At 35.3% G+C, this 24,586-nt stretch overlaps 1 protein-coding gene across 21 annotated transcripts in view; it reads left to right on the plus strand.

Annotated features, from left to right (window-relative positions):
- SLMAP (sarcolemma associated protein) overlaps positions 1 to 24,253 on the plus strand; it is a 149,573-nt gene extending 125,320 nt beyond the window's left edge. For 14 of the 21 annotated variants that reach the window (XM_063115194.1, XM_063115197.1, XM_063115199.1 and 11 more), the window contains 8 exons: positions 7,297 to 7,419; positions 8,611 to 8,685; positions 10,899 to 11,219; positions 11,671 to 11,788; positions 14,681 to 14,852; positions 18,665 to 18,799; positions 20,912 to 21,001; positions 22,380 to 24,253. In XM_063115194.1, the coding sequence (XP_062971264.1) occupies positions 7,297 to 7,419; positions 8,611 to 8,685; positions 10,899 to 11,219; positions 11,671 to 11,788; positions 14,681 to 14,852; positions 18,665 to 18,799; positions 20,912 to 20,995 (1,028 nt within the window). In that variant the 3' untranslated portion in view covers positions 20,996 to 21,001; positions 22,380 to 24,253. The remainder of the gene's footprint in view (positions 1 to 7,296; positions 7,420 to 8,610; positions 8,686 to 10,898; positions 11,220 to 11,670; positions 11,789 to 14,680; positions 14,853 to 18,664; positions 18,800 to 20,911; positions 21,002 to 22,379) is intronic. The other 7 variants (XM_063115204.1, XM_063115207.1, XM_063115212.1 and 4 more) reach the window with 1 other exon arrangement.
- The last annotated feature ends 333 nt before the right edge of the window (positions 24,254 to 24,586 follow it).

The raw sequence follows: 24,586 nt of genomic DNA on the forward strand, positions 1-24,586 counted from the left end.
AATGAAAATAAATTTAAAAAGTACTAGATACTTGATATTAAGAAATTCTTCATTTTTTTCAATGTGCTAACAGTGTTGTGGTTGTTTATTTTATTTTTAGTACTTGTCTTTTAGAGATTTTACATAAATATAATTTATGTTTATATATATATATATATTTCTAAGTGGGTAGAATTACAAAAGAGAAGGTCCAATATACCCTTTCAAAGGAAATATTAAAAACCATGAGCTAGATAATAGGTTTGGGGTGACAAGTATAAAGTTTGTTTACATAATTGGAGCAATTATTATGACAGAATTCAGTGGTTTCTGAGCAAAGAAATGATATTAGATCTGTATTTTGGGGAGGTTTATTGAATGAACTGGAATAGGTAGAGGCTGCAGGTAAGGCAATCAGTTAGGAAGCTTAGGTAATCATTGAGAGCCTGAAGTAGGATGATTGCTGTGGACATTTAAACAAAAGAACAAAATCTAATTTGGGGCCTTATTGTTCACGTCTTTCATCTCTCCCTTGGTAATCTCCTCTAGAATCCGTAGGCCTGAGAATTTAAATATGGGAGAGAAATAGATAGAACTCTAGCATTTGACCCTGAATGACTAAAAGAAGAAGAGGTGTCCTGAACAGTGATGCTGAACAGGAAGGATGATCATAGGTTCTGGTTTGCCTGGAACCATTTATGCCTGTTACCCCAGCGTAATTATAAAAGTGCTCCCTTTCACATTCAAAGATGACCCAGTTTTATATGGTCACCCTAGGAGCCGGAGATGCAGCTGAAAATGCAGAACAGAAACTATGACCAGAAAGTCATTTTCATTTATATCTGAGATATTTATTGACCTGAGAGAGAGATAAGACACGAGGAGGGTGCAGTTTTATGGAGGAAGTGTTATGTTGATTGTGTAATAAGCGTTTGATGGGTGTGGTGGGAACTTCAGAGAGCACAGCTAAACTTTCTGTCCAGAGGCAGGATAGGATTGAGCAGTGGTCAGGATGGGATTCTCAAACATAGATGGTTAAAAATAAGTGAGAATATGCCAAGAAAGGAAAGGGAGCCATACATTTCTTAAAAACAGTACTTAAGGGCCGGCCCGTGGCTCACTCGGGAGAGTGTGGTGCTGATAATACCAAGGCCACGGGTTCGGATCCTATATAGGGATGGCCGGTTAGCTCACTGGCTGAGCGTGGTGCTGACAACACCAAGCCAAGGGTTGAGATCCCCTTGCCGGTTATCTTAAAAAAAAACAACAAAAAAAAACCAGTACTTAAATTTACAAAGAGGAAAAATGTTTAAAGTAGAAATAACATCTCTCAGGAGGGAAGTATACAAGAGTGAAGGTGTGGTGGAGCCCAGGCTGTGTGGAGCAAATGTGGCGAAAGATAAGACTTGGTCACACAGAAGGCAATAACCAGGTTTAGGAATCATTTGCATAGGGGTGGATGGTGGGAGTGGGGGAATTTCTAGAGAAAGAAAACAATGGAGAGGACAGATGTGCCAACAAAAGATCCAGTTGTCAAGAAGGAACCTACTAAGCATGGCTGGTTAGCTCAGTTGGTTAGAGTGCAGTGTTATAACACCAAAGTCAAGGGTTTAGTTCCTCTATCAGCCAGCCACCAAAATAATAATGATAAATAATAGTAATAAGAAACCTAGCTGGTCAGAAGGAGTGGCAAAGAGATGAGAATCAACAGTAAGAGATTGCTGCCTAAGTTAAATTTGCAGTTAGGCTGCCACCTGGGACTACCTCACATGGCTGGACGTATTCACTATGGAAAAGTGGTCTTTCTTCATTGTGGAGATTGTTATTATCAACCAAGCCTGCAATTGCCAGACCTTCTAAAGGGAGGAGTGATGGTGGCGGAAAGAGGATGCACCCACCTGGCCAGCTGCCTCAGGCAGATCACTTCTGTCAGTTGATGGGATGACATGTTGTAGCTAGATCAGCCTTCAACACATGCACATGCAAAATAGAACTTGGAAAAGAATGCTTTGATTTGGCCTTTTACCAAGTGGTTTAATGTGTCTCAACCACGTTTACAGCAAAGATCAGAGATTAAGTTTAATCTGAGGAGATAAGGTCACTCTTCTGAAGTTATTTGGTGATACCAAATTTAATTTAGGATATCACGTAGGTATTCTGTGGGCTAGGGCTGATTAATTTAGTGGGTGCATGTGGTAGTGTGCATTTATAGGACTTAGTATTAGTCTGAGAAAAGCTAGCCCCTGGCCCAGTCTACATGCTCCATGCAATTCTAAAGGTACACCATTCATGTTGAGGGGAAACAGATTATATTAACCTTTCTACCTCATCATAACTCCTAAATAACATTTCCATTTCAGTTGCACATCTAAATAAAAATAGTAAGGATTTCATTTACTTCATCTAAACACTTTCTGTCAATACTCGTCACAAGAATTTTCCCAAGGTTATGAAGTAGATTGATGGAAAACCCTTCTTAGGACAAAAGTAAGGCACTGTGCGAGTGGACCCAAGCCACAATAAACTAATAATGCATTTTCCCACACAACAAGCCCTTAATCAACCTTAGCACAAAAAGATTTGCTCATTAGTCTTTGGTAAAAATTTGGCACTTGGTTTTCTGGAAAGAGGATCTGCACACTACTTGATTAGTTTGAATATAGTCATTTGTGTTTATTATGTTAAACTTAGTTTGTAAAGATTTTTAGTCACTAGCTCTACTTCTATGATTAAACATTGTATACAGAGTTTGTATGTTGATATTATTTGATGCATGGCATCTTATTTGTTCTAATTAAAACGCTGATCCTTTTCATTATGTGATACAAAGAACTAATTTGCAAATAGTAGATCCCTATGTTAGCACAATTCATTATCGCCTATATTATATTCTGTCTCTTGAAACATAATTTCTTAATGTAAAACCTGTTCCATTATTATTTAGTTCGAAAAGCAAGTATTAGTTTTTTTTAACAACATCAGAGGAAGTATTCTGTGGACAAGAATTATCTGCTTTAATAGACTGTAGAGATGGTTTACATGTGATTATTCATTTATAAAAGTATCCTTTTCCTTAAAGCAAAACATTCCTCTTTGTTACATTAATTATTTTATGGTTATTATGTTTATTAAAAAAACTCCATCTATGTATTTTAGATGCAAATCTTTGATATATTATGCAAACCTTATATATTAATCATATAGTTAAGTATCTACCATACATCTGACATTATGTTAGGAATATAGTATGGAACAAAAGTACGAAATGTCTATGTGTTTAACATTTATTACTAAAAAGAAAACTGATAGGAATCCCTTTTGGTTCTGGAGAAGAAATACGAGTTGGATGTTAGAAAAATATGCCTCTTAATTGCTATGATATAACTAAGAAGATACCATGATTTAGGGAAAGATAATTGAGCTAGAAGTGAGAATTCTAGTTCTGTCTCTTCCACTTACCAGATATGTAAATATGTGTAAGCTATTTCAGATCGCTGACTTTTTATTTTCTCATCTGTCAAATGAAGAAGTAGGTTACTTGATCTTGAAGGTCTCTCCCAAAATTCTGTGTATCGGTATGGGTTTAAGCTCCCTTTAAAATGAAACTAAATGCTGTTTCAAATTAGGAAGTTTGAAAGGGCTTCCTGATTTGTTTGGGTTTTACTGTCAAGCTGTGGGAATCAGGCAAAAGAGACCACCGTGTACTGGGGTTAGATGCAGAGCCTTTAGCCTTTGGATGGGCAGGTTTGGAACAGTAAGGGAGAATGGCCTGAGCTAAGGAGACTAGTAGGAATTGAGTGTATTATTGCGTTACTGAAAATAATAATAAATTACTAGATTATAGAGAACTTTGAAAGTCAGATAAAAATGTTTGGACTTGATGCAATAGGGAGTCAATGTGGGCTCTTGATCTAAGAGAATTGCTGTAGTATTATAATTCAGTGTAGAATGCAGGGGGCAAGATAAGTTAATGACAGCAATTTATGCAGAAATGATTGGGGATTATTCTAAGATGGTGACATTAGGATTGGTAATTTCAAGAGGTCTTTTTTAATTAGGAAAAGTTCCAAACATGGAAAAAGTTGAAGAGTGCCCAAAACACCCATATGTTCCCACTACCTAAATTCAACAATTGTTAGTATTTTGCCTATTTTCTTTATTTGTAGGTATATATGTAGGATTTTTTTTTGACATAATTTTAAACTTATAGAAAAGTTGCAAGAATAGAACAGGGAATCTCATATACTCTTCATTCACATTCTCCAAATGTTAACATCTCACCCCCATTTGCTGTTAACATTTTACTGAATTTGATTTATCCTTATTCCTCTTCCTCCTTCCCCGTCTCTCTGAATCATTGAGAGTCATTTGCAGACATGATAGCTTTTACTAAGTACTACAGTGTCTATTTCCTATTTCTCTTACATAACCATCATACAATTCTCAGTATTAAGAAATTAACATTGGTACGTTACTGTTCTAAAATCCACAGACCTTATTCACATTTTGTCAGGTTTCTCAATAATGTCGTTTATGACAAGAGAAAATCCTAGATCATGCATTGCATTCAGCTGTCATGTCTCTTTTGTCTCCGTTAGTCTGGAACAGTTCCTCAGTCTTCCTTTGTGTTTCATGACATTGACATTTTTGAAGAGCACAGGCCAGTTATTTTGTAAAATGTCCCTCAGATTCTAGCTATGCATTTTTTGGCAGGAATGTGACAGAGATAATATTAGGTATCATATCAGGAGGCACCTGATGTTGAATTGTTCTATTACTGGTGACGTTAACTTTGATCAGTTGATGAAGATGTTATCTACCACGTTCCCCCAACTGTAAAGTTCCTGTTTTCCATTTTGTTATTAATAAGCATCTTGTGGGGAGCTAGTGTCAGACTGTATAAATATCCTGTTACCCATCAGACTTTTAAACACTTGGTTTTAGAATCTACCTGACAATCCTTGCCTGATCCATTATTATTATTATAATAGTTGTCAAATAGTGATTTCATAATTCTATCATTTTTTCTCTATTTATTAGCTGGCTTTCTGTTATAAGTAAGTCTTCTCTTTATTTATCTATGTCAGTGTAATTCATGGATTTATACTCTGTTCAATTGGTAATAATCCATCACTATCATTATTTTGATGTTCATATTGTTCCATGTTTAGCCAGTGGAAGCCCTTTTGTCTTTTTAATATGACCCAATCATTCTTTGAGCCCTTTCTTACTTTCTGGCACATAAGCTGTTCTAGGTTCATTTTTATAGTTTTTCTTCCTTAGCCCTGAAGTCAGCCATTTCTCCAAAGAGCCCTGGTTCGTTTTAATGGAAAATAGAACTTAGAAACTGAGATGTAAGTGGTGTCCTCATTGCTACTGGGGGTAGCACTCTTGGCCCACTCAGTGGACAGACTTGAGAAATAGATGTATGTACTTATGTCCATACGTGTATGTATTTATTTTTCACATATGTCTCACACGTTTATATTTATTTCTACATTTGCATTTCTTTATATATTCAAATCTATTAGAGTTCATACTCTTAAGTCATACCCTACATCACAGCATTAATTCTTGCTTTCCTATTTCCATATCTATAATTCTCATCTTCAACAGTGAGAAAATTGGCTCCCTTTATCTACAGTATATTTATTTGATCATTTTTAGAATAAACAGAAAGTGGTTTTCAGAATTACTAGCCTATGCTTCTGTCAAAAAGAAGCCTACGTGTAGATTTATTGGGGGGGTTATCAAATTAACATATACCAACAGGCCTTAACACAGGGCATTTTACCCCATACAGGACATTTGGCAATATCTGGAGATGTTTTTGATTGTTATGACTTGCAGCGGGGAAGTGCTACTGTCATCTAGTGGTAGAGACCAGGGAAGCTACTAAATATCCTACAATGCACAGGGAAGCTCTCACAGCAAAGAATTATTCAGCCCAAAATGTCAATAGTTCTGAGGTTGAAAAACTAACACAGAGCTAAGAAAATATCTGCTCAAGGATTTTTATGTAGATATTTTTTGTCAAACTGGTCGAAAGTAAGATATAGGCATCATGACACTTCTCTCCTAAATACTTCTAAAAATAAGGACATTGTCCTATGTAATGACAAATCCAGAGATGGAGGCTAGGACCTTTGCAGTACTGCAATGGATAGTGTTGAAAGAGCTGTGAGAGAAGTTTTGTAGCTAATGTGATAGGGTTTCTGCCACTGCATACTCACTCTACATGCCCCCATCCTAACCAAAAGACTTTTTGAAGGAAGAATTGATGGGTTGACTAGAGTAGATGAACCCAAAATCAAAATTTTTGACAGGGAAAAATAGTATACAATCTACGAGTATGAAAATATGTGTAAGTGGCATCCAAGACATATTGTAATAGTGAAAATGTATTCTTAGCCCCATCCCCCTTTCCTCTTTTTGGCAGCTGGCCGGTACAGGGATTGAACCTTGGCCCTTGGTGTTATCAGTACCATTGTCTAACCAACTGAGCTAACCGGCCAGCCCCTATTCTTAAGCTCTTTTTTTGATGGATTGAAGTCGCTATGGCTGAGGTACTTGTAAACCAAAATAATACTCAAGTAGAATGTGCTAGAAGAATATGGCTTATTTAATGATATATTTATTAAAGGCAGTGTTCAGTAGTAAAAGTGTTAATACAAGGAAAGATGAACAGAGTGACTGGACAGGAAAGAGCTAGTTAGGGGAGGGAGCATATTTGAGATGTAATGCTGCATTGAATTTATTTCAGTAAAACCACTTAGGTTATATCATTTAACATTTCAGCAGATATTTGTTATGTGTGCAATGTTGGGGGAATGGTGATCACAAAGTAGGCATAGGAGAGCTTTCAGCCTAGTTTTTATTTTGTGTTCCACAGCTGGGGTAATTATGCTAAAATGTTTTTTCTTGAAGAAGAATTTTTTTGTTTTTCCATTTCCAGTTAAGTTTCAAGTGAAATTTTTCTGACTTGTTATCAAGAAATTTCAAAATTGATGAATAGTATTATGACCATCTAACTGAATTCCAAGTCTTACATGAGCTCTATATGAATGAAATATATATTAATATATATTTTATAGTGCCATTACTATGAATTACTAATATATTTAACTGTACTCATATTTGTGTTCTTCAGGGTAAAATGGCTAAAATGCTAACTATAATTTGCTTCTAAGTTTTATTTAACTCATTTGTGCTGTGTTGTTTGTGCATGTCTAAAATGAAAGAAATTGCCAGCCTTTGGTTGTAGCGATTATAGTGTGATACTAACTCTTGCTTTTAAAATAACCATATTTTTGCCAGATGACTTGCAGGGTGCACAGTCAGAAATTGAGGCAAAACAAGAAATTCAGCATCTTCGCAAGGAATTGATTGAAGCCCAGGAATTAGCTAGAGCAAGTAAACAAAAATGCTTTGAACTTCAAGGTGAGATCAAGATTACTTTGATTCTTTAGGGGATGTGTGAAGGGAGCATGATATAATTGGATGACCACAAAGTTCAAGTCCAGAGGTATGGTGTCTTGTTCTAGATCCACAACTTGATTAGATATATGATGTTGGGACATTCACTTAACCTCTTTAAACTTACGTTTCAGGTCAGTAAAATAAGGACAGTTACAGTTGCTCTACCTTCTTCACATTGTTGATGTGAAGATCAAGTAAGATCTCTACCAATGAAAGATCTTAATAGTGATCACATATTAAGTACAACAAAAGGAAAATAATGTAATATAAATTTCTGAGTTTTAGTTACTCCTAATGTTAGCTACTTAGTACAGGATAAGGGAAATTTATATTCCCTGTGATTTTATAGTGCATTCATCAGTAAATGAGAAGAACAAGGCAAGGTGAAGGTATAGAATCTTCTGATGTCCCAGCCACTTTCCTTTCTCGTAGCTCACTTATTTATAGGGTCATGAGCCAGTGAAGTCTGCAATATTCCCTAGAGCTTACATTTTCATATCATTCACAGTAACTGTGTAGTTGCAGTCAATTAATATCTTAGAGAGTCTTAAAATGAGGTGAAAGTGAATAGCCTATGGAGTTCTCATGCTCTCAAAAATAGCCTTCCTGACCAAGAGGAAGACTCATATCTCAGGAGGGAGCTGGGAACTTCCTATTACAATTCCCTTCCTTTCCTGCTTCTTGAAGAAATTAGAATTGGTGTTCACTTAACTTGAACCTTTTGGAGGTTCCAGGCTAATATATTTGATTACAATGAAAAAATATTTAGCAAACAGTCAGCAATTACTTAGTTTAGTGTTTACTATGTGCTTGGCAGTAAACATGAGGATTTTAAGTCTGTGTTTTAAAATGTCAGCTCAAAATGCTGATTAACAGTGATCAAGAATGCTTCTCGTGAAGAATAACAGATATTATCTAGGTGTTACAAGGTCTACAAAACTCCACTATTCAGTTGAATAGATTTATTACTTTACTGTTTTGCACTCCTAAAATCTTTAAACTATCTAACTGCTAAAATTGTTAACACTTATTGCCCAACTTTTGTTTCTTTCAATAAACTTTAAGAGAGAATTTCTTAGAAATTTCCATCTGCTTGATTATATATACTTTCATTAACTCACAAAATTAGATATACCCTGTTTTCACTTTTAGCTCTTTTGGAAGAAGAAAGAAAAGCCTATCGAAATCAAGTTGAGGAATCCACTAAACAAATACAGGTTCTCCAAGGTATGGAACACAACAAGGCTATTTGAGATTATTATTGTTTGTTTTTAGTGATTCAAAAGGAATGGAAAGTAAAAGTGCAGGGGGTCCCCATTTTTCATACCTTTGGTTCTTCTGTAGAACCTGACATTATGACTGGGCTCTTGGTCGAGACTTTTTTAAAAAGAAGATACAAGGGAAGATTCCCCAGTATTCCAATATTAGACACTTGGAGTGGAAAGAGCAGGGGTGAAACTTTTGATATGGTAAGACTGTCACTTTCTGGGTTATATTGTGAGTTACTACAGAGAGGGCCTTTGGACAGGAAATTGTTTCAGTTAACTCTGTATCAACACTTTCAGCTTGCTGGTATCAGTATATCTAATACTCAAAACACACTTGCATTACAACAAAAATTATATAGCACGTGGAGTAATGGTCTCTGCACTGCCTTCATTGGTAATGGCTGCTCTTCATACCCACCATTTTGCTATTTCTTTGTCTGTGCTATCGCAGGGTCATTATGGAAATGACCAGAAAGACCCCTGCCTGTCAAGTGTACTTCAAGCTGGAGTACCTGGTGCTGTGAGGCTATAATTGTGAGGTACCACAGGAGAGGTTTTTCTTTCCCATGCCAATTAATCTGCCTTTATTGTCAAAGAAGGAACCAATGTTAATTAAAAATTTTAGCTTGAGAGGTAGGGCGGGAAGAAATAAAGTAATCACAGTTCAGAAAAGATGGGGGATCATTATATGAAGCCTGTGAGATTTGCCTAAAAATGTCCCAGAGAAAAACTAGTCTTTTGAGTCCTGTTTTCTCACTTTTTGAGTGAGATATTTGAGTTATTTAAAATTTTGAATTTTATTATGGTCAAATTAGAATTTCTGGGGTAGGTCGTATATATTTTTAAATTGGAAACTCTTTAAATTCTTACTGTAGTTTAATGCCGTTTTCCTTTAGTTTATATAAATCTGATTTGAATCTATAGTTCTATCCTATACTGCATGTGGGCAATTCTCCCTGAAGGATCTGTGACATAGTGCTGCCTTTTGTCTTAAAGCTGTCTTGCCCAGGCATCGTTGAGCGCCCCCTAGTGCCAGCATGTGTTTTTCAACAACTTCATGGTCATCTTTGGCCGTTGTGGTCTTTCAGATTTTGAACCTCAATCCTTCCTACAAACTTAAAAGGTCTAATATCTTCTTTAATGCTTATTTATGTGGCAACCTCCTCCTCTCTCAGCCCTAAATTGTCTTAATTATTTTAATTATTCTCCCTTGGAACTGCTTCTAGTTCTGAATCAAGTATGATTTTATACAAATTGTTTACAGTTTGGGTCATTGAGGGCATAAGACTAAATCTTTTTAAAATATACCTCTTCAATCAGGCAGTATTCATTAATTTTATCAATTCATTCAACCAATAATTGTTGATTGTTTACTTAGCCAGGTATTACGGATAGAGTATTGAGCAAAACAAAGGTCCTGCACACATGAGGTGTACAGTCTAGGGGAAAAAATAAACAACCAAATAAATATGTAATGTTCAATAAGGGCTGTGAAGGAAAATAAAGCAGAGTAAAGGGCTGGAGAATGACAGAGAGCTATATTTTAGTGAAGTCATCAGAGAAAGACCTCTGTAAGGAATTGACATTTGAACAGAAATCTGAATCAAGAACATCAAATGTTTAATGCTTAAAATTTGACCAAGCAATCCTATGTCTAGGATTCACCCTATCAAAATAATCAGGATCGCATTATGAGCAGCATTGTATATAGTAATTAAAAACAGCTTAAATTGTCTAAAATAAAAGAATTGGTCAAATAAGTTATAAGTGTAACTATTTTTTGTTGAGAGCTTTTCATCATCAGGAAGATAGAGAACTCTCTCTCTCTCTCTCTCTCTATATATATATATGTATATGATTCCTCCCTATTTAATGTTTGTTTTTGTATGTGTATAAATGCATAGGAAAAAGCCTAGAAAGAAAGTCTAAATAAATACCAAAAGGTTAGAAACAATTTTCTGTCTGAAGGAAATAAAGATCACTTGGTTTTTTTCTCTTTGGGTATCTGTATTTTGACATTTTCTGCATCAAACATGGATTGCTTGTACAGTTTTGTCAAGAGCAACAGCTCTAACAGCCTGGGCTGTACGTTAGCTACAGTCTTGTGTGGGCTGTTCTTTTATTCTTAATTTCTACAGACCAAGAAAATGATGGTTAAATATACTTTTGTAGCCCAACTGCAGAGATTACACATTGATATTGAGAATCTCCGGGAGGAGAAGGACAGTGAAATCACAAGCACTAGAGATGAATTGCTTAGTGCCCGAGATGAAATTTTGCTCCTTCACCAAGCAGCAGAAAAGGCTGCCTCTGAGCGAGACACTGACATTGCTTCTTTACAAGAAGAGCTTAAGAAAGTGCGAGCTGAGCTTGAGCGGTGGCGGAAAGCAGCATCTGAGTATGAGAAGGAAATCACAGGTCTGCAAAATAGTTTTCAGCTTCGATGTCAACAGTGTGAGGACCAGCAGAGAGAGGAAGCAACAAGGTTGCAAGGTGAGTAAATGTATTTTACATAAAACTCTTAATTCTTAACAATGAAAACTATATAACGTGTACAAAATAACCATGCTGGATATTTTTTCTCTTTGACAGCAATTGGTTGTATAAAGCAGTGTTTCTCTGCTAGGGTATAAACATATTCTTCAGGTCTGCAAGTTCTACAATAAATTAAAATTTTATAACAGTTTTATATTTTATTTAAATACTATTAAAATTATTTGCCTTATAAAAGTGAAGTGGAAAAAATAGTACTCAAGTTCAAAGAAATGGAACTTCCTTGAGATATGGATGTGAAATTACAGGAATCAAAGAATAGCCATTGAAAATCTACCTGCTTCTAAAGGGAAAAAAAGTATATTCTTCTTTGGAATATTTTCCTTTATCCTTTGAATTATTATTGAAGTTATGTTTCTATATTAACAAATATGTTTTGGGACTGTTTTAGGTGAACTAGAGAAGTTGAGAAAGGAATGGAATGTATTGGAAGCTGAATGCCATTCTCTAAAAAAGGAAAATGTTTTGCTATCATCAGAACTGCAGCGGCAAGAAAAAGAATTGCACAAGTATGCAAGAACTCTCTCTGTTTTAGCTTTAAAATATTTATCTTAATTGTGATACTTAAATACCTTTTTGGAGCAAAATGTTCAGCCAGACTCTGGCTATTTGGCAGGTTAACCATGCTAAATAAATACTTCAGCATTTTTTTTTTCTGCCAGCACCATCATCCTACATGTTCTTTCCTTTTGGTGTAGTCATGGAATATAGATTCATGAAATGCTTCCTCTCCCCTCCAAAAAAAAAAAAACTAAACAAACAGCAAAGGTCTGTAAATGGTAGTTGAATTTGCCCTGTAAATTAAATGGTAATAAATTTTAAATACAAATTGTTTTTCTTTCACATCAGGGAAACCTTCTTTTAGTAGGGGTGATCAGAAGATGAGTATAATAAGGAATTTATACCTCTGAAAGATATAAATTCAGCTTCTGAATTTCAAACAGTGTTTATGAAGAGTAATAATATATATATAAGATCAAGAATTCTCTAAAACCAGTTAAATCTTTCTAGTATCCAATTCTTTATAAGCAAACCAATGGATGCATTAGTTTTATTTCAGCAGCTTAGTGGAGTCCTATTTTTCCACCAACAATTTGTTGTATTAAACTTAAGTGTAAAATTGGTTTCTTCCTTAAAAATTAGATCCATTTTTTAAAAACAATGTTTGTGTTCTAATTCAGAATATGGAAGTTGTACGTTTTTCACTGAAACCACTGTTAATTAATACCAGCTCCCTGCCCCACAAAGTACACCAAAAATGGAAGTCATTACTCCCTTACTAGCCTTGTGTGTACACTCCTGGAGAGCATTAGGGTTAGCAAAAACTCAGTAATTTAAGGTCAGTTCCCATAGAAAACTACCTTTAGGTAAAAATAATAAAGATAGGACTAGATATATTAGAAAACAATAAGCTTCATTATCTGTTTATAAAAATAATTGTAACGTGGATTATACATTTAAAAAATTAAGAACTAACTGAAGGAACAAGATATACTGATTTATTCTCTAAAATTCTCTTTGTAATACCATGTGTTCTCAATATAAATATCTATAAAGCACTTTTATTTTCTCTTCCAATGTTTCTTCATACATTTTCCTTAGTCTTTTCATACATTTTACATATATTACTTTTCAAATGTGTAGACATAATTAATAATAAAGAATAAAACAAATGTTTGTTTATAACATGTTAAAGTTTATAAAAGCAATTTCACAATATGAATAGAGCAAAATAAAGACCCAAAACACAAATATTAATGGGTGGATGGATAGATAAATATGTATATGTGTTAAGGAATGAACTGATTATCTGTGTGACAGTTCATTTGGACAAAGTGGTTTAAAGTGTGTAAGATGATGATGCAGATACCCACGTTCTTCACATTTGGAATACATTAGGATCTTAGTGAATCCATTTAGTCTGGTATTCTATCAAGCAAGAAATACCGTTTGATTACCAGTGTTGATTATCTTAATTATACTTGTTTTGGAATTATTGATATTTTAAAGATTCAGATTTGATCCCTCATTTTTAAGATGTGATTAATTGGAACCAGGCAGATCCTTTAAGTATTGTTTTATAATTACTTCAGATTTTACATAAGTATTGAAAAACAAGCCTATGAACTCCTTGCAAGTAGAAGCGTATGATTTAAAAATACTGGGTGAAATATATTAGGTTATTGGTCAAGTCATCTGTCTAAACTCACATAAAGTATTTGAAATAGATTAATTCTGTTTCTTAAACTTTTCTGGTGTAGTGTTTTTTTAAATTTATTGGGTAAGCCTCCCCAGCATTTAAGTAGTATTTAGAAGCTAATCCTCCTTTACTGGGTCTTATGTGCCACTTAGTTTCTAGCTGTATTGACCTGACAATATCAGACCCTCCCCTAAGAGTTTACATAGCATACAATCTGGATGGGATTTATACTCATTAGCACCTCAGTTACAATATTGTATCTAATTCTTATGATCCATTCTGAAAGACATAAAATTGTTACCTTGAAAACCTTGTACTCCTTTAGCTATTTATAGGAGCCAGATTCTCCAACACAGCTACACTATATAGGCCTTTTTTTCTCTGTTGTTTGTAATGTAGAAGAAGGAATAGAACAAGAAATTTTTATTCTTCATATGAAGATGTTTTCTTCATATGTAAATCAGATTTTTTTTTTGCATCAAGTTATAAAAGTAATCATAAAATTTAAGCTGGAGAACAGAAATTACTGACTTCAACCCTCTCATTTGACAGTGGAGGGCATGGAGACTTTCCTTGCATCATTTGTATCTGTATAACATGGTGCCTGGCATAGATCTAAGAGCTCAGGGAATGTTTATTGAAAGAAAGGTGACTTGCTCAATATCCCACAGCTAAGTAGTGGCAGGGCCAGATTCTCAAACCCAGCCTCCTAGTTCTTTGTCCTATGCTTTCCCCCCAGTTTGGTGTGTCTTCTCATTTGAACAGGTTTATCTTTACTTAAGTTGGCAGTGGCTCCTAAGCTTTACATTTCTAGCCCCCGTCCTATTTGTCAAGTACTTAAACTTATAAGAAAATAGTTGCAGTATGTGTATTTTTTTCCTGAAGACTTATACTGAATCTATTTATGTATGGTACAATTAATATAATATAATTTGATATTACAAAATATACAATTAATCACCTCCTACTTCTGTATTTTAAATTTCAACCTTTGTGTTTATTTATTTGATGGGACACAGCTTTAAACTTGCAAAATTTTTTTCATGTTTCAATATTTTTTACTTATTGAAAATATCTTCTTTTTTACACCTTTCTTTCCTCTGAGATCCACTTCATCCCTCCTAGTGAAATGTATGAGAAATTGGACTTCCTGCTGTGTCCAGTTTGTACCTGTGAATAACTGTCAATATTTATATTGCAGTTCTCAGAAGCAGAGTTTAGAGCTTACCAGTGATCTCAGCATCCTTCAGATGACTAGGAAAGAGCTTGAGAATCAAGTGGGATCCTTGAAAGAACAGCATCTTCGGGATTCAACTGATTTAAAAACTCTTCTCAGTAAGGCTGAAAACCAAGCAAAGGATGTACAGAAAGAGGTAAAGCGAAAAGACATTATGAGCCCAATTATGGTTGGACTTAAAGCCAAAAGCAAATCAGATATTCATGCTAGTTAGAAATAAAAGGAAGCGGAAGTCAAATTACCTGTCACTAAGTTGATACTTGGAGCATCCCTGCTTAGTGATTTCTAGCTGTATATTGTGTTTCATATACAGAGGGTTCATTGGTAGGGTTTGGTCTCAAAAATATAAATATAGAAAATTACATTTTAATTTTTCTCTCCCAGGTAGTTGACCTGTATGAGAAGCCCTTTGTACCAGATCACTTGATCCATTGTCTATTTTTCAAAGAGAGTATCATATTTAACTTAGAATAGTTTTTGGAAAGCAAACTAGGGCCATACTGTAATACTGCCTGAACCCCTCAGGTGAAACTGGCCTGAAAAGTTACTTAAAATCTACTTCATAGCCAGCCAACGAAACACATGTCCTATGAACTTTTACTTTCCCTTTTTCCTTTCTTCACAAATACACGTGCTCACTTTTCATGTCATTTTGCTTAAAACCTTGACTTGGAGGCTTTTAAAAAAATCATATCTGGGATTAAAAATGGTGAGGGTTGACTTTGGAACAGAGACCCTGCAAAACTTCTTCCTGAGCAAGACAGGTACCTTTCACTTCCCAAAGCCTTGACGTTGACAGCAGAGCTGTGTTTGGTTCTGCTGGCCTTATACCCACTCCCTGCACTGACTCCTGGCCAGCTCAGGGGATGGAGAAGGCTGATAGAACTTAAACAGCGACCCACCCCTATTGCAGACTATTTTAAATGAAGGATTCTTTAGACATTATAATGAAGTTGAAGACAATTCTTTGTCTTTAATAATGAAATTTCCCAAAATTGTTTTTAAAAGATGTTTAATCAATACAGTTTTTCTTTGTACTTTCCTTTCCTTGTAGTATCCTGGATTTGGAAATTATTATTATTATTCTGTCTTCATGTTTGTTCCTAAGAAAAAAAGCTGTAACATTTTTTATTTTTGTGTGGACATATTGTTTTGTAACATTTCGTTTTTACCTTGCTAAGGATATGTGTTTTAGGAGAAGTCTCATTTTATTTGGTTGGAGCGCAAATTTTGTGCCAAAGTAAATATCTAGTATTTAATACTGTATGCACTTTGTGTCCTTCCAGTCCATATGCCGTAATTCTTTCAATATTTGGGAAGAATGCTGTGGTCGGAAGATGATTCTGTTATATGTTACTATGAATGCATTAGCCATTTTGTTGCATTATTTGTTTGCCTGTTTTTGGTCACTGAGCAGTCAGTGCAAAATGCTTTAACTGTTTCCCAAATGGCAGTGGCATGTTGTCACAGCATCAAAATTGTTGATAGTCTTTGGATTGCATTAAATGCAGCACATTTTAAAATGTCTGGTCTTGTCAGTATGTTTCTTTTCTATTTTCTTGTTCACTGTTTTTCATTGTGAACTGATGTGTAGTCACCACACTCCTTTGTAATGTGAATTGCTCTCTCTGTTTGTCCTGATTTCAACGTATTGGATACTATCTGTAGCTAAAATGTTCTTTAATGAGGTTCTTATCCATGTGTAATTCACTACAAATGAATTGTTACCTTTCATTAATACACATATTTTCCCTTTCAACATTTCTCTGTTGTTCTCCTTTCTCTCATAGAATCATGCTTAATGTGCATAGTACCATGATTATGTGTCTTCAGCACTGTAACAGGCTAAAATATTACAAGCTAAGCAAGCCCAGATATGATTATTTTTATCAAGAACCAAAGGTGTTGGTAATATTGTGTGATATTTCCCTCTTAATCAGGACTGAGCTTGTTTTTCACCTCAGAGGTAGAAAGCAAGATGGAGCAAAAATGATATCCAAGCAAGAAGGTGACCTTTGTTCCACCAATTAAATTTTATATATGTTCAGCTTTTATATGAACATTTATTAAAGAAAAAGCACGAGAAAAATTAAATTTTAATCTTCAGTATTAAGAGAAAATAATGGCGTATCATCTTTATATTTGACTTTAGAAAGCTCTACATATTTTAATTTAATAGGAATATCTGTAATTTAAAAATTCATTAAATAGTGAGGACACAAGTCCACCCTGCAAAGACTGACTCAAGAAAGCTGTTTGGCTTCAGCATCTTGCCATGGGGCCAGAGTCCTTTCCACCCCACTCACATGCTGGAGGTAAGCAGCAGGATCTTCCTGACTGAGCTATCTTCCTGTGGTTCTGTTTTACAACTCTTGGAATGGAGAAATGATTAAGTGCTTTGGTGTAAAGGGAAGGCTGGATGTAAAAATAGTGGAAAAGGAAAGTAAGGGAAAATTTTGATCAACAAAGCCCTTATTCTTTTTTAGTCACTGTTAAGAATCAGATCATGGATTATTGAGAATTGATTGTGTTCTAAGGTGCAGAAACTAGTCTAGGTACCAGACTTGGCCTTGGCAGCCACCAGAACTGCCTGCCTTCCGGAAGGAAGTCCATAGACCTTCACACCAACTGAAAAAAGCTGTCATAAGGCCACAAGTCTTACTCCTTAGTTCATTCTCCAGCATGCTGCCTAGGCTTGTTCTGGGAACATTCTTAGGTAACAGGAAGTGTCTTTCATACTTTACTTCGCTCTCTCCCCATATCTTTCTTCCCCCTTTCTAGTGACCTCTATGCTGAGCCTAACTCCCCCATCTTTCCTGTCTAATGTTGTTATACATTTGCATCTTTCTTAATATTTATCTTTGTTGAGCATAATGATGAGCTTCTAATTAGTTATTCCAAGATATTTGCATTTTTTAGAAGCACCATTATAAAGGTGTTCTTTATTGAGGAATTTCTAGGCTATAAGTAGAGAGGAACTGGAAACTTTCCAGCCTCATAGGTTATATTTAGGGAAAAGAAGGAACCTTTCTGGTATACCACACCTGTGATATATTTATTTTATATTCAATCCTTGTCTTTCTGTCTTCCTTCTAAAACCTTCAGAGATGGCAGAATGGGGTAATGAAGGCAGCGAGAAAGGCACAGCCAGTAGCAGAACAGTGTCTACTCTTTGACTGGAAGCCTAGCATGCATGTAAGATACAATATGTAGAAATGGAACCAGTCTAGAATTCCAGGCTCCTGGGGTCATTTAAAGTAGGGACTCCGTTTTGCATTTGTCTCATCTGTGTTCAAGGGATAGATCATCTGTCTAAAAGGAAAATTATATACAGTAAAATACTTTTCAGAGCAGAAATTATTTTTAATTGATATTTATAAGTTTTAGGTGAAGAGAGAAAAATTTCTCAATCTTAGTGGTGGGTACTTCATTTCTTTGCTTTATTTGTCTAGAAAATTCACTTATACGGAACACTTTAATACCCCATAACACCGAATAAAGGGAAACCTATTGGGAGTTAATACTTTTTACTTTAAGACTAAAATAGCTTGGCTGACATAGCTTACCAGGATATACACTCAGGCTTCCTAACACTGCCATTTAATTAGGCTATGGAATTTATTTTTCACCTGCTTTTTTTTTTTTTTTTTTTTTTCCTTTTTGCTCAACTTGAAACTTTCCTTTTCTTCTATAACTCACTTGGTGGAAAAAGTGACCCTTTATATGAGAAACAGATGGCAAAATGGTGACTTCTGTTAATTTTTTTTTAACTCCAGGGCCAGAAAATTCTTGCATAGAATCAAGTAAACATTGAAGACTTCTTATCCCCTTTAAAAGACTTTGGTATTGCAGGTGACTAAATAGGGTCTGGTATATAAGCCTGACTAGAACCCTAACTTCATACCCATTTTAAGTTGAGTCTGCACACTCTTTTTTCTTTGCCTTTAGTATGAAAAGACACAGACTGTACTCTCAGAACTGAAGTTGAAGTTTGAAATGACTGAGCAGGAAAAGCAATCAATCACAGATGAGCTCAAACAATGTAAAGACAACCTGAAGCTGCTTCGAGAGAAAGGAAATAATGTAAGTCTTTGCAAACTTGGCTTAGCTTTGATTGAGAGACAGGAGAGTTGAAATTGATTTTCAGAGGACTTTATTACTGATTTGGGAAACTGATGGCCTATGATACAAATGAAGTAAGCTTTTCATTATTGAGATTCCATAATGGAATCATTATGCTGTCAAATTTTTTTGAGTAAAATTTGCCCGTTTAACTTATACTCTTAGAAGAGCCTGAGGACTGCGAGCCTTGTTTGCAATAAAACAACTTACCTAAGAACTATTAGGTTTTCCTAGATGAGTCTGAAGTTCTGTCACTAAGCCATTATCTGGTACTTGTTTCTCCCCTGCTAAGAAATAAAGCACTACCACCAGGGACCCATTTAAGAGGGAGTAGTACATGTTGATTTTTAGCATTTGGCAATATCAAAACATGGAAATTTAGTCTAATAATGTTCTCACTAAGGTGCATTCCTGAAATACTTAGTTTCTCTTTGGCATCCTGTAAATATTAGGAAGTATTTGTTGAGTTTCTGTAGGGCTTTTTGAGTGTGTGTGTGTGTGTGTGTGTGAGAGAGAGAGAGAGAGAGACAGACAGACAGACAGAGACAGAGATTAGAACATTTTGGTATAAATTGAGTTTAATAATATCTGTATTTCATTTGCTAGAAAGGCAGATGGTCTTTAAAAAGATGTCATGCTAAATAAATGTTGTTTTGTACGTTTTGGTGATCATTGCCTTTGTGGGCCCTTTAACTGATGGATGTTCAGTGTGGTTGGTAGTGCTCTGACTTATTTCAAACCCCTGTCATGGCTTGGACACTGCAGTGGGCATGAACCACATGCTTCCTATGGAGGAAGGCACTCTGCTTAACTTGCAGCACAAGTACAAAAGAGTGATGTTGCATGGCCACCCAGTTATGCAGTTGCACATAGAATATTCATGAATTGTGTCCAACTGTCCTTAGTTAAAGAAAGTCTTAGTTTTTAGATAATAAAGGCTTGCTGCTTAGATAGAAGCCTTTTTGAAGCTGATGAATTGGTTGTGAAGGCTTTATGCTAAGCAAAAGTGGACTGCATTTATTTTTGAAAATGTAGGTTACAGAATTCTTGTAAAATCAGATCATAGTGGTTTGGTTACTTCTCTCTTTCGTGTTAATTCATATTCCTCTGATTATGGAATTTCACTTCACTTCCTGCCAAATTAACCTATGAAGACATCTAGCATAATCAGAATGGATCCCCTTATACTATTCAGAACCTTTTCAAAAGTAACCTTGCTGTTATTATTTATAGTTGTAAAAACAATTTACCTTAGGGTTGAATTTTCTTTTTTGTGATATTGGACTTAACGGTACTAAAATATTATTCTGTAATAACACTCGTTGTAGTAATTCTTTTCCAATTTTAAAAATTAATTATATTTTGGTAACATAACTGAAAGCCCTGAAACTCAGCTACCTGTCTTTTATACACCAAATGTTTATCATATGTTGTGTGAGATCTCTTGCCTGATTTAGGAAGCATGCATTGTCACAGGGTACTTATTTTTAAGCTTGAAAGCAATACCATCTCATAAGCAAAAGAGTTTTGGTTGGGGAAAAAAAAAAAGGATTGGGGGATGGTCAGTTAGCCCAGTTGGTTAGAGAGGGGCCTTATAACCCCAAGGTCACAGGTTCCAATTCCTTCCCCCCACCCCCCCTCAAAAAAAAAACAAAAAAAAAGAGTTTTGTTGGAGGGATAAAATAAACTTTAGCCATTGCTAAGGGAGTATATAGTCAAATAATAGATTCCAGGTATAGAACAAAAATACTGTACTGTCAAGCAGAGCATCAGTTGATGAAATATCATTGCTGTCTTAAAGTGCTACGTTTCATTAGGGTGTTAGAGACACCCACATTACCCATTACCTCTAGCTGTTCCTTTTAAACTGGTAGTTTGCCAACTTACATACCAGTCTATCATTCTGGATTATGTTAGATGTCTTTAAGATGTTTGAATCACTGCAAAACCTGAGTGGTATACTTCTGTTACCTCAGTCTTCCTTTCTTCCCTCCCAACCCCCTGGGGTCTAAACCATCTTACCTGATTTTTTTCATAGCATAAAATGATTTTAATATCCCTTCCCTTCTTTAGCCTTCCATATTACAACCCGTCCCAGCCGTATTCATCGGCCTATTCCTGGCTTTCCTGTTTTGGTGTTTCGGTCCATTGTGGTAGAGAAAGGTACTACAAGCACTACTGTTGAGTCCTTGTCTGTTTGTCCCCGTCACCTGTTTGTGCCATTTTTGTAATATAGTGCATGGCAAAACCACACAGGTATTTTGTTACCTGAAGCAAACCCTTCATTTAGTATGCCATGTATTTGTGTCACACCGATGAACTGGAATAGTCAACTAATCACGTAACATTTTGTCTTGTTTCCTCTGTAATAATGCTAACCATGAATTAATTCCGACCTAACGAGTTGTTAATATGCTTCCTTTAACTGAGTCTTTATCTCTAGCAAACTGGAGTAAACTATGAATTTCTGCAATATTAGTATCCCCTTCCTAATTATGTGTTTAATCAGATTTGAATGAGAAATGAAGAGTTTGCCTCTTTGAAGTTTCAGCTGGCTTTCTTCCCCCTTCTCCCTACTCTTCTTCCTTTCTGTAGTGTAGAGTTTCTTTGTTTCAGCCTTTTGCCTGTTTACACTCTGGCTATGAAGAAAGAATGAGATTAGCATAATGAACCATTGGGTCACAATCTCAACCCCAATATGCACTTACTTGGTGAGAATATAAACCTATCCCATATCTTTGAGCCCTCATCTGCAACATCAGGATATTTCTTTAAAAACCAATTTTCTCAATAAGACCCTCAGAACACTAGTAAAAATAATGGTATCAACTAAAACAAGTTGATATTATAAAGGTCTCTAAAAGTTAATAGGAAACAGCTCATCCATGCTTACCTCTAACTGGCATGCATGTTAGTAGACCGTATGAGATGCTCATGTGGCTTTATTACACTGGACCAGGTCTTTACCAGAAGTATCAAACAGGCAGGTTTCCTCATGGCACTGCCCCATCTTGAACCCCATATGAGTTTGTCTTCTGTGGTTAAAAGTTAGAGGATAAAAGCTATTTTCTTTCTGTCACCTTAGCCACCAGCCCCTTGTATACTATAACTATCCCAACATATGAGTCTGGTTTTCATCAAGAAATAAACATTTTAGGTAGAAACATACTATAGGCATCTATATCCATCAGTTATATTGGAATATTAAGTATGGATACAGGAGTAAATAAAGCATGTGGAGCCGAGAGGGTTTCTTAGAAGTCAATAATAAGTTTTGACTGTAACAAAGTTGAAAACTGCCCAGGATTTTCCTGTGATGTATTAGGCTTCCAAATGATGGCCCTGCTATTATGGCTCTTCTCAATACCTGAACTCCTTCACTTTGTTTTTTCTTTTCTTTTTGAACTTTATTCTTACAATGCAAAGATAAGTTTTTTCCAATATTCTGTTAAGTATTCAGGACTCTCTGGAACCAAGCGGTTAATAGGTATGAAAAGAGAGGGGAGAATGTGATATTGACTCTTGGTTTCTTTCCACACAGAAACCCTGGCCCTGGATGCCCATGTTGGCGGCCCTGGTTGCGGTGACAGCCATCGTGCTGTACGTGCCAGGTCTGGCCAGAGCTTCTCCATGAGAGCGTTTCTTGAGTCTGTACACCGTCCTCCCTCTAGAAGCTGGCATCACACTCATGCTGGGGACAAACAGAACCATTTTCTTCCCTTTTACCTCTTAAAACAGCAGAAGTGCAAGAATACAGCTATAGGGTCATTGCTTTAAATTATATAAAATGTATCTGTCTATAAAGAGGATATAAAATTGTGACTTTATTCTACTGTAAGCAATAATTTGCTTGCAATTTTTCATGTAATTTTTTAATTAGTTTGTTGAGATTCTGAATATTATGGTGGCCTAAAGTAGGCTTCTTGGTACACCAAATTATTTATAACATTAAATTTATGGGTATTTTACCCCTAATTCTGATGGCCAGATAATTCATTTTTCTGATTCAAAAACTACCCAAACCAAACAACCAATTCATACATGGGAAAAGAGGCCCTGTGTGCTCAGTGCCTATCAGTTTGAAATATATACACATATATATATTTTTTACATATTTACGCCATTTTTACTTGTTATAAAACCACTGAGCTATTGGGAACAAGAACTTAGAGACAACTATTTGCGTGAATTTTTTTTTTTTTTAAAGGAAAAATACATTTGGAAAATATTCTGTTATAGTGATAATTTGGGGCATATGTGCACGCTTATTCAGCCTTAATGTGACTTGAAGATGTGGAGGACATCACTTTGAAAAACTTTCCATGAGAGTGTGTATTTTCTTGAGCAAACTAAAGTATTTCTGGGAGCAAAAACATAGCAATTACACAATTTCAGTGCAGTCAACCAAACTGTTGAGTCAATTGGAATGTAATTTATTAAACCTCATGTATTTAAAGAGATATTTTCTTTAAAAGCCAAGTTACTTCCTCATATACAGCATTTTAGGAAGCATGATTTTTTTTCTATCATCTGTTCCTCCAAGCATGTTAATTGAAGAAAGAATTAATATCTCTTTGGATGAGCTTTTATTGACTTAATTCAGTTATGATGTTTTGGAGCTAATTCATGTTTGAGATGAGCTGTTGTTACCTACCAACATATTTCCTGGTTGGGTATTCAAATGGTTATTTTCTTTTTATTGTTGTTAATTGGGACTTTCTGTTAATGAGAAGCACTGTTCCTAAGATTAATACTGTTCCATGCACAATGAAGCACCTAAACACTGCTTGATGTTATCAATTTAAAACACAGAAGTGAAAGTTTAGCTATGGTTTTGTGCAGCACCATAGTTATGTCAATGAAATTTATTTAGGTCATAGAATATCCTAAAGTATCGCACAGTTAAAATTTTCAGTCAGTGAAGACTGGGAGGTAATGTCAATGAATTGGCTTGAATGTTCTGTGGCAATCCACAGATCTTGCCAGATATTGAAATAGGAGTTTAGGGTATAATTTGCCTTGTGATGTTTGGCAGTCATTCTTTATACTTTAAACGTTATGTTTTAAGCTATTTGGGTTGCTGTTGGGAGGATCACTAGATTTATGGAGGAATTAGTCACAAATGACTTGCAGAAAATACTGTCATATAGTTCATTTCATCATTTTCTGTTGCAGGAAGCCACTCCACCACAGAATGCTAATATGCCAGTGGTACCCAGTACCTCTTGTACATAGGTTATTGCAAATATTGTTCTGAAATGCTTAACTTCAGAATTACATTTTTTAAAGTAAATAATTGTTTTAAATCTATTTTGTAAAGATATAAAATACAATAGAATTTCTGGAGTACAGATTAAACTATTTGCACTAACACACGTGATGTGCATGATTTAATAAAATAATTTACTCTCCCTATGCATGTTTGAGTTGGATATCATTGAAATTCTTAGTGCTGACTCGACTTTTTGATTGTTAATAGTCTTTTCTTGAAATGACTCTTTATGCAACATAACATATGTTTGATGTCCTTCAGGGTTTAAAAGAAAACACTGGGCTGTTTCCTCCAAGTTTTATTAGCCTATTATTTAACTTACTGCTCTAATTTTTTTCCTTTTTAATACGGTTATTGTTAAAATGTGACTCCCTTTCCAGATACGTCTTTTTAAATGTAAGGTCTAGTATCAATATTTACATCAATCAAATTGAATAAATGGTTTTTTGTAGTTACTTCCAGTTTTTCTCAAGAAT

Source organism: Cynocephalus volans, chromosome 11 (genome assembly GCF_027409185.1).
Source record: "Cynocephalus volans isolate mCynVol1 chromosome 11, mCynVol1.pri, whole genome shotgun sequence".
Classification (NCBI taxonomy): domain Eukaryota; kingdom Metazoa; phylum Chordata; class Mammalia; order Dermoptera; family Cynocephalidae; genus Cynocephalus; species Cynocephalus volans.